This window comes from Scyliorhinus canicula, chromosome 23 (assembly GCF_902713615.1).
Source record: "Scyliorhinus canicula chromosome 23, sScyCan1.1, whole genome shotgun sequence".
In the NCBI taxonomy this organism is placed as follows: domain Eukaryota; kingdom Metazoa; phylum Chordata; class Chondrichthyes; order Carcharhiniformes; family Scyliorhinidae; genus Scyliorhinus; species Scyliorhinus canicula.
The window spans coordinates 18,476,130-18,492,734 of NC_052168.1; the positions used below are offsets into that span (position 1 = coordinate 18,476,130).

The following is a 16,605-nucleotide window of genomic DNA, read 5'->3' on the forward strand; positions in this document are numbered from 1 at the left end:
GCCCCGCGACACTCCACTGGATCAGGTGGTTACTAGCCCCGACGCCGGTAGCCACTGCCCCTCGAACCCTGTCGGTATTTTATTTCTGTCTGGCCTGATGCATGGTGGGTGTTGTAGTTCGCGAGGTGATTGGTTGGAGTTGCACTTCGCGCGGTGCATGTTGGGCGTTGTCCGCGCGGTGCGGTTTGGGAGTTGTAGTTCGCGCGGTGGGTGTTGGGTTTTAAGGGGCGGGCTCTGTGTCACCATAGTAACGGGTTCGGAGCGGAACAACAGCAGCGGGGCCTCGGCGCCCAGATTGAAGAACAGCAGCTGGTCACTGCCGGCCCGGCCTCTGGTCACCCACTGACCGACCGGCCTCTGGTCACCCACTGACCGTCTGGCCTCTGGTCACCCACTGCCTGTCCGGCCTCTGGTCACCCACTGCCGGCCCGGCCTCTGGTCACCCACTGCCGGCCCGGCCTCTGGTCACCCACTGACCGTCTGGCCTCTGGTTACCCACTGACCGACCGGCCTCTGGTCACCCACTGTCCGACCGGCCTCTGGTCACCCACTGACCGTCTGGCCTCTGGTCACCCACTGCCGGCCCGGCCTCTGGTCACCCACTGATCGCCCGGCCTCTGGTCACCCACTGACCGTCTGGCCTCTGGTCACCCATTGTCCGACCGGCCTCTGGTCATCCACTGACTGTCTGGCCTCTGGTCACCCACTGCCGGCCCGGCTTCTGGTCACCCACTGACAGACCGGCCTCTGGTCACCCACTGACCGTCTGGCCTCTGGTCACCCACTGACCGTCTGGCCTCTGGTCACCCACTGTCCGACCGGTCTCTCGTCACCCACTGACTATCTGGCCTCTGGTCACCCACTGACCGTCTGGCCCCTAGTCACCCACTGATCGCCCGGCCTCTGGTCACCCACTGTCCGACCGGCCTCTGGTCACCCACTGACCGTCTGGCCTCTGGTCGCCCACTGCCAGTCCGGCCTCTGGTCACCCACTGCCGGTCCGGCCTCTGGTCACCCACTGACCGCCTGGCCTCTGGTCACCCACTGCCGGCCCGGCCTCTGGTCACCCACTGTCTGTCTGGCCTTTCGCCACTGTCCGCCCGGCTTCTGAGTGGCCACTGGTCACCCACTGTCGGCCCGGCCTCTGGTCAGTCTCTAACCGGTCACTATCTATCTGTCCTCTGGTCAGTCTCTGACCGGTCACTATCCATCTGTCCTCTGGTCAGTCTCTGACCGGTCACTATCCATCTGTCCTCTGGCCAGTCACTATCCATCTGTCCTCTGGTCACACTAACCGGTCACTATCCATCTGTCCTCTGGTCACTGTAACCGGTCACTATCCATCTGTCCTCTGGTCACTGTAACCGGTCACTATCCATCTGGCCTCTGGTCAGTCTCTGACCGGTCACTATCCATCTGGCCTCTGGTCAGTCTAACCAGTCACTATCCATCTGGCCTCTGGTCAGTCTCTCCAGACACTGACCAGTCTGGGATTTTGCTGCTCTGTGTCCTAACACTAACAGGCACTGTAACCAGCTGCTGATCCAGTGCCTCAGAACCTAGGGCTGGTGGTGAAGCAGAGACACATTCATATAAAATGGCCAACAATCAGGAAAAGGGACAAACTGGGATCGGATTCTGGAATTGTGCCAGAGCTTCATACAGCAAAGAGACCCAGGACCTTTTGAAAGGTGAGAAAAAATATACAACAATAAATATTCACGGATATCACTGATAGCACTGATATAGAGAGAGCAATGCAAGTCTAATAAATGATGCTTTAGGGGGCAGCACGGTGGTGGAATGGGTTAGCTCTACTGCCTCACAGCGCCGTGGTCCGAGGTTCGATCCCGGCTCTGGGTCACTGTCCGTGTGGACTTTGCACATTCTCCTGTGTCTGCGTGGGTTTCACCCCCACAACCCAAAGGTGTGCATGATGGGTGGATTGGCCGCACTAAATTGCCCCTTAATTGGAAAAAATGAATTGGGTACCAATTTATTTTTTTAAATGATGCTTTAGGAACGTGAGTTTCCTTGTATAGGAATCACAGAAATTTAACATTATAATAATCTTTATTAGTGTCATAAGGAAGCTTACATTAAAACTGCATCAAAGTTACTGTGAAAATTACAGATACAGCCAGCAATTACAAACAGTAAGAAGTCTTACAGGTTAAAGTCCAACATGTGTGTTTCAATCACTAGCTTTCGGAGCACTGCTCCTTCCTTTGGTGAATTCCTCACCTGAGGAAGGAGCCGCGCTCCGAAAGCTCGTGTTTGAAACAAACATGTTGGACTTTAACCTGGTGTTGTAAGACTTCTTACTGTGCTCACCCCAGTCCAACGCTGGCATCTCCACATCACGGCAACCTTTTTGGACACTAAGGGGAATTAAGCTTGGCTAATTGTCACAAAGTCACAAAGATGTGCAGGTTAGGTGGATTGGCCATGATAAATTGCCCTTGGTGTCCAAAATTGCCCTTAGTGTTGAGTGGGGTTACTGGGTTATGGGGAAAGGGTGGAGGTGTTGACCTTGGGTGGGGTACTCTTTCCAAGTGCCGGTGCAGACTCGATGGGCCGAATGGCCTCCTTCTGCCCTGTAAATTCTATGATAATCCACCAAACCTGCACATCTCTTGACTGTGGGAAGAACCCTGAGTACCCAGAGGACCCGGCTGGGTCACTGTCTGTGTGGAGTCTGCACGTCCTCCCCCTGTGTGCGTGGGTTTCCTCCGGGTGCTCCGGTTTCCTCCCACAGTCCAAAGATGTGCAGGTTAGGTGGATTGGCCATGCTAAATTGCCCGTAGTGTCCTAATAAAAGTAAGGTTTAGGGGGGGGTTGTTGGGTTACGGGTATAGGGTGGATACGTGGGTTGAGTAGGGTGATCATGGCTCGGCACAGCATTGAGGGCCGAAGGGCCTGTTCTGTGCTGTACTGTCCTATGTTCTATGTTCTATGAAACCCACGCACACACGAGGAGGACGTGCAAACTCCACACAGTGACCCAAGGTCGCAATCGAACTCTAACTACCACAGTTCTCCCCGTCCCCTTCATTTAATCTATCGATACCCCTGTGTAATGTCCTGCTCCCATTTGTGTGGAGTTCGCTAATTAAGATGGGTGAGCTGCAGACACAGAGAACCAATATCATTACCAAATATGATTTATGGCGATTACAGAGACCTGACTCAGTGAGGGCAGGTCTGGGTACTAAATACCCCTGGATGCAAGGTGTTCAGGCAAGGAGTGAAAGGAGGAGTGGTAGCAGTGTTGATTAAGCAGATGACAGTGGTGGAGGGACAGGGGTCAAGGACAGAATCTATTTGGCTGCAACTGAGAAACAAACAAGGTGCCATTACATTTCCCAGTGTAGTTTATTAGCCAGCAACTGGTATAGTGGGAAAGAGGTAGGCAAACAAATAGTCATAGAAATTATAAAGAATTAGGGCAGCACGGCGGCGCAGTGTTGCCTCACGGCGCCGAGGTCCCAGGTTTGATCCCGGCTCTGGGTCACTGTCCATGTGTAGTTTGCACATTCTCCCCGTGTTTGTGTGGGTTTCGCCCCCACAATCAAAAGATGTGCAATCTAGGTGAATTGGCCACACTAAATTGCCCCTTAATTGGAAAAAGTTAATTGGGTACTCTAAATTTATTTTAAAAAAGAATTGCAAGAATTCTCGAGTGGTTATAACGAGGGACTTTAATTATTTGAATGTAGCAATCATGGAAAGGACAGAGAGGGGCAAGAACCCGAGAGGTGTTCAGCATCATTTTCTCTGTCAGTATGGAATGTACGCACTCTGGTTTAGCATGGTGGTAAACAGCTAGTTCAAGATGCAGAGCGAGGCCAACAGCGTGGGTTCAAGGCCACCGCGTGGGTTCAATCCCCGTACCGGCTGAGGTTATTCATGAAGGCCCCGCCTTCTCAACCTTGCCTCTCGTCTGAGGTGTGGTGATCCTCGAGTTGAATCACCACCAGTCAGCTCTCCCCCCCCCCCCCCCCCCCCCCCCCTCTCAAAGGGGAAAGCAGCCTGTGGTCACCTGGAACCAAGGCAATTTTACTTCCTTACTTGCAAATGTGACAGACACATTGTGTACCTCAGGCTGTGTATGCCAACACCACCCCCCCTCCACCTCATTGCTCACACTGTCTGACCTCATCTTATCCCTCTTGCAGTGATGATGCAGGAATCCAAATTAAATCAATTCCAGCAGAGACAGCTTTCCAGAAAACTTCAGGGTGAGTATAAACGTACACACGAGCCTCTCATCCTCAACAAAATCTCATGTTGTAACTGTGCCGGGAGTGTTTGTCAAAATCCAGGACCCCCCCCCACGCAATGCTCCAACAGCGCTGTGGGTGTACCCTCAACACATGGACAGCAAATTTGGGGATTTCTCAGGGTATAAGCTTAACTTTGGGAAAAGCGAGCTGTTTGTGGTACACCCGGGGGACCAGGAGGGGGGGATTGGGAGGCTCCCACTGAAAAGGGCGGAGAGGAGCTTCAGGTACTTGGGGGTTCAGGTGGCCAGGAGCTGGGGGGCCTTGCATAAGCTAAACCTCACAAGGCTGGTGAAGCAAATGGAGGAGGAGTTTAAGAGGTGGGACATGCTGCCACTCTCTTTGGCGGGTAGGGTGCAGTCAGTCAAGATGACGGTGCTCCCGAGGTTTCTGTTCCTGTTCCAGTGCCTCCCCATCCTTATCCCGAAGGCCTTTTTCAGGCGGGTTAACAGGAGCATTACGGGGTTTGTGTGGGCACACGGGACTCCAAGGGTGTTCGTGGAGCGTGGCAGGGATGGGGGGGGGGCGGCTGGCGTTGCCCAACCTCTGTGGGTATTATTGGGCTGCCAACGCAGCGATGGTGCGTAAGTGGGTAATGGACGGGGAGGGGGTGGCATGGAAGAGGCTGGAGATGGCATCCTGTGTGGGTACGAGCCTGGAAGCGCTTGCAACGGCGCTGCTGCCGCTCCCTCCGACGAGGTATACCACGAGCCCGGTGGTGGCAGCTATCCTCAAGATTTGGGGGCAATGGAGGCGGCACAGGGGGGAGGTGGGGGCCTCGATGTGGTCCCCGATACGGGGGAACCACCGGTTCGCTCGGGAAGAATTGATGGCGGGTTCCTGAGTTGGCACAGGGCAGGTGTCAGGAGGCTGGGGGACCTGTTCATAGACGGGAAGTTTGCGAGCCTGGGTGAGCTGGAAGGGAAGTTCAGGCTCCCCCCGGGGAACACCTTTAGGTACTTGCAAGTAAGGGCGTTTGTCAGGCGGCAGGTGGCGGGGTTCCCCCTGCTGCCGCCTCGTGGGGTCCAGGACAGGGTGCTCTCGGGGGGGTATGGGTTGGAGACGGGAGGATCTCAGAAGTGTACCAGGTGATGCAGGAGGTAGACGAGGCCTCGTTGGAGGAGCTGAAAGATAAATGGGAGGAGGAGCTGGGTGAGGAGATGGAGGAGGGGACATGGGCGGATGCCCCAGAAAGGGTGAACTCCTCCTCTTCGTGTGCGAAGCTTAGCCTCATACAGTTTAAGGTACTGCATAGGGCTCATATGACCGTGACAAGGATGAGCCGGTTTTTTGGGACCGAGGACAGGAGTATTAGGTGCTCAGGGAGCCCAGCAAACCATATCCACATGTTCTGGGCATGCCCAGCGCTGGGGGAATTTTGGAAGGGTGTAGCAAGGACGGTATCGAGGGTGGTGGGATCCAGGGTCAATCCAGGCTGGGGACTCGCAATATTTGGGGTTGCAGTGGAGCCGGGAGTGCAGGAGGCGAAAGAGGCCGGTGTTCTGGCCTTTGCGTCCCTAGTAGCCCGGCGGAGGATTCTTCTTCAGTGGAAGGATGCGGGGCCCCCAAGTGTGGAGGCCTGGGTCAACGATATGGCGGGGTTTATTAAATTGGAGAGGGTGAAATTTGCCCTAAGGGGGTCAGTGCAGGGGTTTTTCAGGAGATGGCAACTATTCCTAGATCTCCTGGCAGAACGGTAAAAACAAAAGGTCAGCAGCAGCAGCAACCCGGGGGGGCGGGGGGGGGGGGGTTGTCTCTTTGTTTTGGGTTGAATATCTGTTTTTTTGCCAATGACGGGCGTTAATTTATTGTTTCTCTTTTGTATTTACGGGGGGGGGGGGGGGGGGGGGGGGGGGGTTCTGTTTTTTTTTGTTGTTCTTAGAATTTACTGTTATTGTTTTCTTTTTTGTGAAAATGTCGACTTCTCACATGGATCTCTTTTCCAGTGTCTCATCGGACCTACCTTTCTTTTGAGTGAACCTCCATGATTTTATATACGACTGCCCTTAACCTCCCCCATTTAGAAAGGGGAGATGGGTGGGTTATAATAAACTGAAAGAAAGCAGTAAGCATAGGGGGGGGGATTCGATGTGACCGGGTTATGTTTGACATTTGAAAACAATTGCCGAGGATATCTCTTCTGATTGAAGATCAAAGGAAATACAACAGTTTGGTAAACATTATAAAAACATTTTGCTTTAGCGGGGAAGAGAAAGATGGTGATGGTCTAAACCGATTCTGGGATGGAGTTGTAGAGAGGGTTTTCCATATACTGCAATTATTCTTGGCAGAGCAGGAAACCCCTGAACTAAATGGTCTATTATAATGAACTGGCAGGAACATGGGGTCTGGATGGGCGTGGGTGGATTTTTACATCCAGAGGTCTTTGAAGCAACATGACAAGTGGAAACAGCTGTTTCTGTAATATCCATGGTTTTGAAACAGGAAAGCAGGATGCAGAGGCGAAATAAATCTTTTCGCATTGGCTCCGATGTTTTTAAGGCCTACCTGGCTGAAGCAAGCATCACAGAAACGACGGAGGAGCAGAAACTCAGTCTACTGCACGCAAGGGTGAGCCATCGTATATCTACTCAGCTAAACTGTACCAGCTCATATACAGAGGCCCGGGCCCTACTCGATAGAATGTACGTGAGGCCTATCAATGAGGTCTACGCGCGCCACGTTTTTACTACTCGCCGCCAGCGCCCCACAGAATTGCTAAAAGAATTCCTCAGAGACTTTAAAAGCCCTTATCCCGGGACTGTAATTATCAGGCTGTAAGTGTAATTATCAGGCAGAACATAGAGAACTTGCTGTCCGCGATGTCTTTGTTGCAGGCCTTAGATCGAATTATGTGCGCCTGTGACTGCTGGAGAAGGGGGCCCTAAATTTAGAAGATACTGTTGAAATCGCTACAACTATGGAGGTCTCATTTCGTAGCCTCACCTCGTTTCCTGCCGACCGCGTGACCCCGTCATGGGCCCCCGACCAGCGACTCCCCCAGGCCTGTGCCGCGCGGCCACTCAGCCACCATGCTGCCCCAGCCTGCCACTTTTGTGGCCAGGCCCAGCACCTGCGGCACCACTGCCCGGCCCCCAACGCGACCTGCAGCAGCTGCGGGCGAAAAGGCCACTACGCCAGAGTGTGCCTGGCAAGGAAGACCCCAGCCCCATAACCTCCAGCGGCACAAAGTAATCGCTCTCCGCACTCGCAGGCCCACAGGCCCCGGAACGCAACGGCCTATGCCCACAACTCCGCCCCCACTCGCCACGTGTGATCCATGGGGGCCGCCATCTTGGCAGACCCCCACCACGCGGTCTACCACGGGCGACTAATGGGGGCCGCCATCTTGGATGCCATCTTCCTTGCCGCCCGCCACGTGCGATCCACGGGGCGGCCATCTTGGGCCCCATCCTCTCCACACTCAGAAAACTCGATTGAAGACTGCGACCTCAGCGGGCACTCATCGCGGGGCCATCCCAGCGCAGCCGACCGAGCCGCCGACTACCCGCAACTCAACGCAGTCACACTGGACCAATCACGCCCAAAGCATCTCCACAACTCTATGACGACGGTCCAAATCAACGGGTACAGTACACCGTGTCTTTTCGACTCCGGGAGCACTGAGAGCTTCGTACACCCAGATCTGGTAAGACGTTGTTCACTCCCCGTTTTCCCTGCACGGCAAACTATCTCCCTCGCTTCGGGTTCCCACTCTGCCATATCCAAAGGTGCACCGTCGCAACTCTAACAATCCAAGGCGCTAGCTACTCTAATTTCCAACTATACGTCCTGCCAGAACTCTGCGCCCCACTCTTATTGGGACTCGACTTTCAATGCAATCTCAAGAGTCTCACCCTCAGCTTCGGCGGACCCCTACCCCCACTCACTATCTGCAGCCTAGCCACGCTGCGAATCTCCCCCCCCTCCTCTGTTTGCCAACCTCACTCCGGACTGTAAACCCGTAGCCACTCACAGCAGGTGGTACAGCCTACAGGACAGGGTGTTCATTCGATCCGAGGTCCGGAGGCTTTTACGTGAGGTGATCATAGAGGCCAGTAACAATCCCTGGAGAGCTCAGGTGGTGGTCGTCAAGACCGGGGGGAATTCCGCATGGTCATAGATTATAGTCAGACTATTAATCGGTTTACGCTCCTCGGCGCGTACCCCCGCCCAGGATTGCAGACATGGTGAATCAGATCGGCCAGTATCGGATTTTTTCCACGGTGGATCTGAAGTCTGCATACCACAACTCCCAATCCGCCGGAGGACCGCCACTTCACGGCGTTTGAGGCGCTGGCGCTCTTCCACTTCCTCCGGGTCCCCTTTGGCGTCACGATGGGGTTTAGGTGTTCCAACAAGCAATGGACCCGAATGGTGGACCAGTACGGGCTGCGGGCCACGTTTCCGTACTTGGATAACGTCACCATCTGCGGCTATGACCAGCAGGACCACGATGCCAACCTCAACCGATTTCTCCAGACGGCCCAGAAGCTTAACCTCACATACAACAAGGAGAAGGCGTTTTCCGCACAACCAGACTAGCCATCCTCGACTATGTCGTGGGAAAACGGAGTCCTGGGTCCCGACCCGGATCGTATGCCCCCTCTTAGAACTCCCTCTCCTCATTGTCCCAAGGCCCTCAAACGGTTGCTTGGATTCTTTTCGTATTATGCCCAGTGGGTCCCTCAATATGCGGACAAAGCCAGCCCACTCTTTAAGGCCACACTATTTCTCTGTCAGCTGAGGCTCGCCAGGCCTTCAACTGCATCAAGGAGGACATCGCCAAGGCTGCCATGCGGGCGGTGGATGAATCCGTCCCTTTTCAGGTTGAGAGCGACGCCTCAGAGGTAGCTCTAGCAACCCACACTAATCAGGCAGGGAGACCAGTCGCATTTTTCACCCGAACCCTCTCCGCTTCGGAACTTCGACACTCCTCAGTCGAAAAGGAAGCACAAGCCATTGTGGAGGCTCTTCGTCACTGGAGGCACTACCTCACAGGTAGGAGGTTCACCCTCATCACCGACCAACGATCGGTTGCCTTCATGTTTGACAACTCGCAAAGGGGCAAAATTAAAATGACAAAATTCGGAGATGGAGAATCGAACTCTCCACCTACAAATACGATATTATGTATCAACCGGGGAAGCTCACCGAGCCCCCAGATGCCCTGTCCCGCGGGACATGTGCCAGCGCACAGAGCTACCGCTTAAAAGCCATCCACAGTGACCTCTGCCACCCGGGGGTCACCGGCTCGCCCACTACATTAAAGCCCGAAATCTGCCTTTCTCCACCGAGGAGGTAAAAGCCATCACCAGGGATTGCCCGATCTGTGCGGAGTGCAAACCGCACTTCTACAGACCAGACAGGGCCCACCTGGCTTCTAGGCCCTTTGAACGCCTCGCTATCGATTTCAAGGGCCACTCCCCTCGGACTAACAGGAATGTGTACTTCTGAACGTCATAGACGAGTTCTCCCTTTGCTATCCCGTGCCCCGATACGACCCTCCCACACAGTCATTTGGGCCCTGCATAGTTATCTTCACCTGTTTGGTTTCCCCGCTATGTACACAGGGACCAGGGTTGTCCTTTATGAGCAACGAGCTGCGTCAGTACCTGCTCGGCAAGGGCATCGCCTCAAGCAGGACTACCAGATATAACCCCAGGGGGAACGGGCAGGTGGAGAGGGAGAAGCGACGGTCTAGAAGACCGTCCTACTGACCCTCCGGTCCAGGAATCTCCCGATTTCCCATTGCAAGAAGTCCTCCCCGACGCACTTAACACTATTAGGTCCCTCTTATGTACCGCTACCAACCAGACCCCTCACGAGCGGCTCTTTATTTTTCCAGGGGCGCTACCACGGGGGTTTTGCTCCCGACATGGTTGAAGACACCGAGCCCCAGTACTCCTCGGAAGCACGTCAGGGCACACAAAACTGACCCACTCGTAGAGAAAGAGCTCCTACTGCATTCTAACCTACAGTACGCCTTCGTAGAGTTCCCTGACGGCCGTCAGGACACTGTATCCCTCTGGGACCTAGCACCTGCAGGATCCAACCCGCCCACTACCACCGCCGAGGTACCCCTCACACTACATCCCACCCAACTCGCCCCCCCATGCCCCGCACCTACCAGTTCGCTTTTTTTTTTGCGCGCTCCGCGCCAGCTAGCTCCCAGCGTCCCCAGTCGAACCAGACGGGTACGAAGCTCGGGCGGAATCGCCCCCGGAGTCCGCCATCGTACCCCAACCGACGGTGCTCACCCAGTCACCATAAGGGGCTGCAATCCCGGTGCTCCGCCGATCACAGCGGACAACTCGGCCACCGGACAGACTCAATCTGTAAGCCACCACCCCCACCGGACTTGATTTTTTTACAGGGGGTGAATGTGGTGAATCACAGTAGCATAATTCACACTGTATTACACATGTGTACTATGTCTCTGTAAGCTCGGCACACGAGCAGTTGCGCTGCTCTGCCACTAGAGGGAGATGCACTGGGAGTGTACGGGAGTTTGTACTGGGCTCCACCCTTGGCTCCACCACGGCTCCTCCCCTAACCGGAAGTATAAAGGTTGATGCTGAGAGCCTGCCTGCCAGTTCATCTGGAGTTCATCTTATCACAGGCAGGCTCTGTTGTAGACGATTAAAACCACTGTTCACTTCTAACCACGTGTCGCAGTGAATTGATGGTCTCATCAGAAGCTTTGCTTTTTTCGTTCATTAGAGGGATGTGAGCCCTCGTTGGCCCGGCCCAGCGTTTTGTATAATAATAATCTTTATTGTCACAAGTAGTGTCACGCTGCAATGAAGTTACTGTGAAAAGCCCCTAGTTGCCACATTCCGGCGGCTATTCGGGTACTTGGAGGGAGAATTCAGAATGTCCAATTCACCTAACAGCACGTCTTCAGAACTTGGGGAGGAAACTGGAGCACCCGGAGGAAACCCACGCAGACAGAGGGAGAGCGTGCAGACTCCACACAGACAGTGACTCAAGCCAGGAATCGAACCTGGGACCCTGGCGCTGTGAAGCCCTTCCCTAATTGCCCTTGAGAAGGTGGTGATGAGCCACCTTCGTGAACCCGCTGCAGTTCATGTGGCATAGGCACACTCACGGCGCTTGAAAGGGAGGGAGGCCCAGGACTTGACCCAGCGACAGTGAAGCAACGCCGTGGATTATTCTCCACAGCGCTGGAGGGTCAAGGGGAGATTTGACAAAATTGTAAAGGGTTTTGAAAGAATAAATAAGGAGAAACAGCCTCCACTAGCAGAATGGTCAGTAATCGGAGAATATGGATTTACGATCATTGGCAGAACAGCAAAAGCAAGAAATGAACAGAATTAATTTTACACGTCCGTGCTTATCATCTGGAATCCACCACCGGACAGGGCGCAGGGTGACAGCAGATTGAGTAGTAACTTTCCAAAAGGAGATGGGTAAAAGCTTGAAAAACAGGACCAATGGGGAAAGGGTAGGGAACGGTAGCAGCACGGTGATACAGTGGTTAGCACTGCCGCCTCACAGCTCCAGGGACCAGGTTCAATTCCAGCCTTGGGTGACTGTGTGGAGTCTGCACAATCCTCCCCGTATCTGCGTGAGTTTCCTCCGGGTGCTCAGGTTTCCTCCCACACTTCAAAGATGTGCAGGTTAGGTGGATTGGCCGTGCTAAATTGTCCCCTTAGTGTCCAAAGTTGTGCAGGTTAGGTGGGGTTACAGGGATAGGTGTGGGCAAGTGGGCCTAGGTGGGATACACTTTGGAGGTCGGTGCAGATTCAATGGGCCGAATGGCCTTGTACAACGCATGGATCCTATGGATTCAAAGTAACGGTGATTACTTAAATACCACTATGAACTAGCTCAGGTACGATGGACTGAATGGCCTCCTTCGCTAAGAAAATGTGGTCTCATATTTGCTGGAGCCCGGACCATGTTTGTTGTTTTAACATTCTTTTTTCTTCTAGAGGGAGATTCATTTCCTACGCGCTGCAATCCCAACTCCAGCAAGGTTTCGACACCCCCGCCACTTCCACCAACCCCATCCGTCCGAGTCTATCCTTCCTGCAAACCACACCTGCGATCCGCAGAGAGCTGCCGTGCTGGAGACGCATACCAACGGGAAAGGTTCCGGCCTCGGGCAACAAGTAGGTGTTCAAATTTATCCAATGGAGCAAACTTTGCAGCAGCCTCTAATCTGTCACATCTCAATCTGTCCCATCACTGGATTATTTATTAAACAGACCCCACAGAAAAGGACCCTCGGGAAGTGGGAGGTGGTGGCATAGTGGTATTGTCGCTGGACTAGTAATCCAGGGACCCAGGGTACTGTTCCAGAGGACCCGGGTTTTGAATGCCACCCCACTCCTCCTTGCCTCTCCCCAACCTGTATACTTTTTCAATTCATGCACTAGGACACTCCGATCCCTCTGCATTTCAGAGTCTTGTACCTTCTCGCCACTTAGATTATATCTTTAATAATATACTTTATAAAATTGACTTTCACATTTGCCACATTACACTCAATTTGCCTGATTTCTGCCCACTCACTTAACCTATTTTTGGTCCCTTTGTAGCCTCCTTACGTCCTCTTCATAACTTACGGTCCTATCTATCTTGAAAATGAAATGAAATGAAAAAAATGAAAATCGCTTATTGTCACGAGTAGGCTTTAATGAAGTTACTGTGAAAAGCCCTATGTTCACAATCAATGACTACTAAAGCGAGGGTTGTAATACAACTAGATGTTTCCCCCAGCAGCTCAGGTACAGAAAGGAAGCTGCTGGGGTGGCACGGGCTCTTATACCCCGCCTTGCTGGGCGGAGCTACCATACAGGCTCGACCCACCGCAAGCATACATTATCTACCAATGGTGTTCCAGCATTACTAGGTACCGTAATACCTCTACAACCGACTACCACACCCTAGGCGCCACATTCAGGCGCCTGTTTGAGGAGGCTGGTACGGGAATTGAACCGTGCTGCTTTAAAAGGCAGCGATTTAGCTCAGTGTGCTAAACCAGCCCCTTTGTGTCATCATTAGCACTTAGTGAACAGTTCACGTTCCCGAAGGAGATTACAGCTAGACTGGGCTTGTGGCTGCTGGTGAGAGAATCAACCAGAGAGAGAAATCTACTCGATCTCACCCTCACCAATCTACCTGACACGGCTTCAGCTGTCCATGAGAATATCCATGGAATGACAACTGCCTAGTCTTTGTGTCCTCCCTCACAAATTATTCCCTTTCCCTTACAATCACTTCTTCCGCCCCCACCATGCCTCCCATTTCATCGACCAGCCCACGCCTCCTCGCCTCTCCCCATACTCCCTCTCCTCTGCATCCATCCCTTTCCCCCCTCACTAACTTCTCTTCCCTTTATTTTCTTTCACTCTCCTTCTTCCCATGCTGCCCATTACCTACTATCCAATCTCCTCTTTTTTACTTCCCTGATCTTCACTTCTCCCTCCCCTCATTCTTTCCCCCCTTCCCGTTCCCTTCATTGCCACCTCTCCTTGTCCCCTGCCCCCCTTTACTGCTGCCCCATTCTCTCCTCCTCCCCTTATTCTCTCCCTGCCTTCCACTCCCTTCTTCCAACCGCCTTCCCCTTCTTCCCCTCCTGCTCTCTTTCCTTCTCTGGCTCACACTCCCTCCTTCGCTCATATTCCCTCTCCCTCTGTCAGTAGCTGCGACTATCTTTCCCGCCTCTGCACTTGCTCACACACTCACTCGCTGTGACACTTATTCATTGTTTTACCACAGGGAACTTGGAGAAGGAAAAGCAGCGGCTGCAGAATCTCATGGAGACTGGGAAAGACGAACCCAAGCTCCATCGCAAACCAATACCAAAAAGGAGGAGGAAGAGGCACCGGAAATAGACCGGTTTGATGAATGTAAATGTTTCTGTCCAAGAGCCTCCACTACCAAGTTTGTTCCTGAGTCTGATTCCGACACCACTGGTCCTGGGCCGGGTGTGAGGTGGATGTCAGTGAGGGTGGACAGTGTAAATAGGGTATTACTGAGGAACGGAGCAGTTAGTGAGGGGGTGTTACCGAGGGAGGGAGCAGTTAGTGAGGGGGTGTTACTGAGGGAGGGAGCAGTTAGTGAGGGGGTGTTACTGAGGGAGGGAGCAGTTAGTGAGGGGGTGTTACTGAGGGAGCAGTTAGTGAGGGGGTGTTACCGAGGGAGGGAGCAGTTAGTGAGGGGGTGATAATGAGGAGGGAGCAGTTAGTGAGGGGGTTTTACTGAGGGAGGGAGCAGTTAGTGATGGGGGTGTTACTGAGGGAGGAGCAGTTCGTGAGGGGGTGTTATTGAGGGAGGGCTAGCCCAGTTAGTGAGGGGGTGTTTACTGAGGGAGCAGTTAGTGAGGGGGTGTTACCGATGGGAGGGAGCAGATAGTGAGGGGGTGGTTACCGAGGGAGGGCAGCAGTTGGTGAGGGGGTGTTACCGAGGGAGGGAGCAGTAGTGAGGGGGTTGTATGAGGGAGCAGTTAGTGAGGGGGTGTTACCGAGGGAGGGAGCAGTTAGTGAGGGGGTGAATGAGGGAGGAGCCGTTAGTGAGGGGGGGTACTGAGGGAGGGAGCCGTTAGTGAGGGGTGTACTGAGGGAGCAGTTAGTGACGGGGGTGTTACCGAGGGAGGGAGCAGGTTAGTGAGGGGGTGATAATGAGGGCAGGGAGCAGTTAGTGAGGGGGTGTATCTGAGGGAGGAGCAGTTAGTGAGGGGGTGTTACTGAGGGAGGGAGCAGTTAGTGAGGGGGTGTTACCGAGGGAGGGGAGCAGTTAGTGAGGGGGTGTTACTGAGGGAGGGAGCAGTCAGTGAGGGGGTGTTACTGAGGGAGGATAGCAGTTAGTGAGGGGGTGTTACTGAGGGAGGGAGCAGTTAGTGAAGGGATGGTGGATAATGAGTCAGTGAGAGTGAAGGCGGGGAGGAGGACGGTGATGTCTGTTATTAAACTTTATTTTTCTATTTCCAGTGTGTAATGAGATTGAAGAGAGGCGAAGTGTTCCTGGAGGAAATGGAGTGTCCTTGGCGGGGAAAGGATTTCCGAGCAATCATTCAAACCGAAATCTCTCAGGTACCGGGACAATCCCCATTCACAGGCACTGTGATCTTATTATTCTTTTATGTCAGAGAAAGAGCTCCGTGCTAAAGTTCTGGCAGAATCATAGAATTTACAGTGCAGAAGGAGGCCATTCGGCCCATCGAGTCTGCACCGGTTCTTGGAAAGAGCACCCGATCCAAGGTCAACACCTCCATCCTATCCCAATAACCCAGTAACCCCACCCAACACTAAGGGCAATTTTGGACACTAAGGGCAATTTATCATGGCCAATCCATCTAACCTGCACATCTTTGGACTGTGGGAGGAAACCGGAGCACCCGGAGGAAACCCACGCACACACGGGGAGGATGTGCAGACTCCGCACAGACAGTGACCCCAAACCGGGAATTGAACCTGGGACCCTGGAGCTGTGAAGCCATTGTGCTAACCACTGTGCTACCATGCTGCCCTCGAGCTCGAGCTACTGAGGATTCCACTCCCCACACCTCCAGTATACCCCCACTGTGTAGGGCCGGCCCTGCTGAATGTACTGTAGGGAGTCCCTCCTCCTAATTAAACAGCTAACAGGCAGAGGGAAAGCTTGCCTGAGCACAGATTGTGGTCTGAGAGGGTGAAGGGAGAACGTCCAGTGGTTGATGGGGCTGCAGCACACAGTGAATGGCGGGATTCACACAGCTACCGAGCTACGCGTGCAAGAGGCGTGTTGGTGTCTTGAGTGAGGGGGTTGGCACTCTCCTCACCCATCTGCCTGGCACGAGCTGGCCTTTCTGAGGGCGAAGAGAGTGCCAACCCCCTCACGCAGCACATTTCCCCCCTAAATCTCTCTGCCACCCCTTCATTAACTACCCCTCTGTCTGTTACAGAAAATCCGTGAGATGGAGGAGATTGACAAGAGCAGGAATAATGAACTGGAGACGGCCAAGAGAGAGACAGAATCCGCTTAGTCCTAGTTTCATCAGCAAGTCAAAAGTCTTATAAATTATCTGGAATAAATTTATTTAAAATAATAAAACAGAAACACCTACTTGTGGAGCTGATCGCTGCCAAGGACTGATTCAATTCATGTCCAGCTCCTCTCCAGCAATACCCTCCTCTTTATTCCTAAACACTTCCCTCAGTGTGTTGGACAGAAGCTGCTGCATTTGCTCAAGCTTACCCTTTTCAGCCCCACAACAACCACCTTTTTCTTTCTCCTCCTTTTCACATTTCTCCCAAATTTTCACCCAAAAATAAACAATAATCAGTGACGAACGTAATGTCAATCCCCATAT

At 53.3% G+C, this 16,605-nt stretch overlaps 1 protein-coding gene across 1 annotated transcript; it reads left to right on the plus strand.

Moving 5' to 3' along the window:
* Positions 1–246: 246 nt before the first annotated feature.
* Positions 247–16,369, plus strand: c23h22orf23 (chromosome 23 C22orf23 homolog). Its single transcript, XM_038783985.1, has 6 exons — positions 247–1,691; positions 4,179–4,241; positions 12,242–12,421; positions 14,034–14,164; positions 15,245–15,346; positions 16,198–16,369. Exons 1-4 carry the CDS (start codon positions 1,598–1,600, stop codon positions 14,147–14,149), a joined length of 453 nt encoding a protein of 150 aa, XP_038639913.1. The 5' UTR covers positions 247–1,597; the 3' UTR covers positions 14,150–14,164; positions 15,245–15,346; positions 16,198–16,369.
* The last annotated feature ends 236 nt before the right edge of the window (positions 16,370–16,605 follow it).

Excerpts from the sequence above, each read along its gene's own strand:
- c23h22orf23 (XM_038783985.1), top strand. The coding sequence starts at position 1,598 with ATGGCCAACAATCAGGAAAAGGGACAAACTGGGATCGGATTCTGGAAT. Across the intron at positions 1,692-4,178 it reads GACCCAGGACCTTTTGAAAG|TGATGATGCAGGAATCCAAA; the intron begins GTGAGAAAAAAT and ends TCCCTCTTGCAG. Across the intron at positions 4,242-12,241 it reads GCTTTCCAGAAAACTTCAGG|AGGGAGATTCATTTCCTACG; the intron begins GTGAGTATAAAC and ends TTTTTCTTCTAG.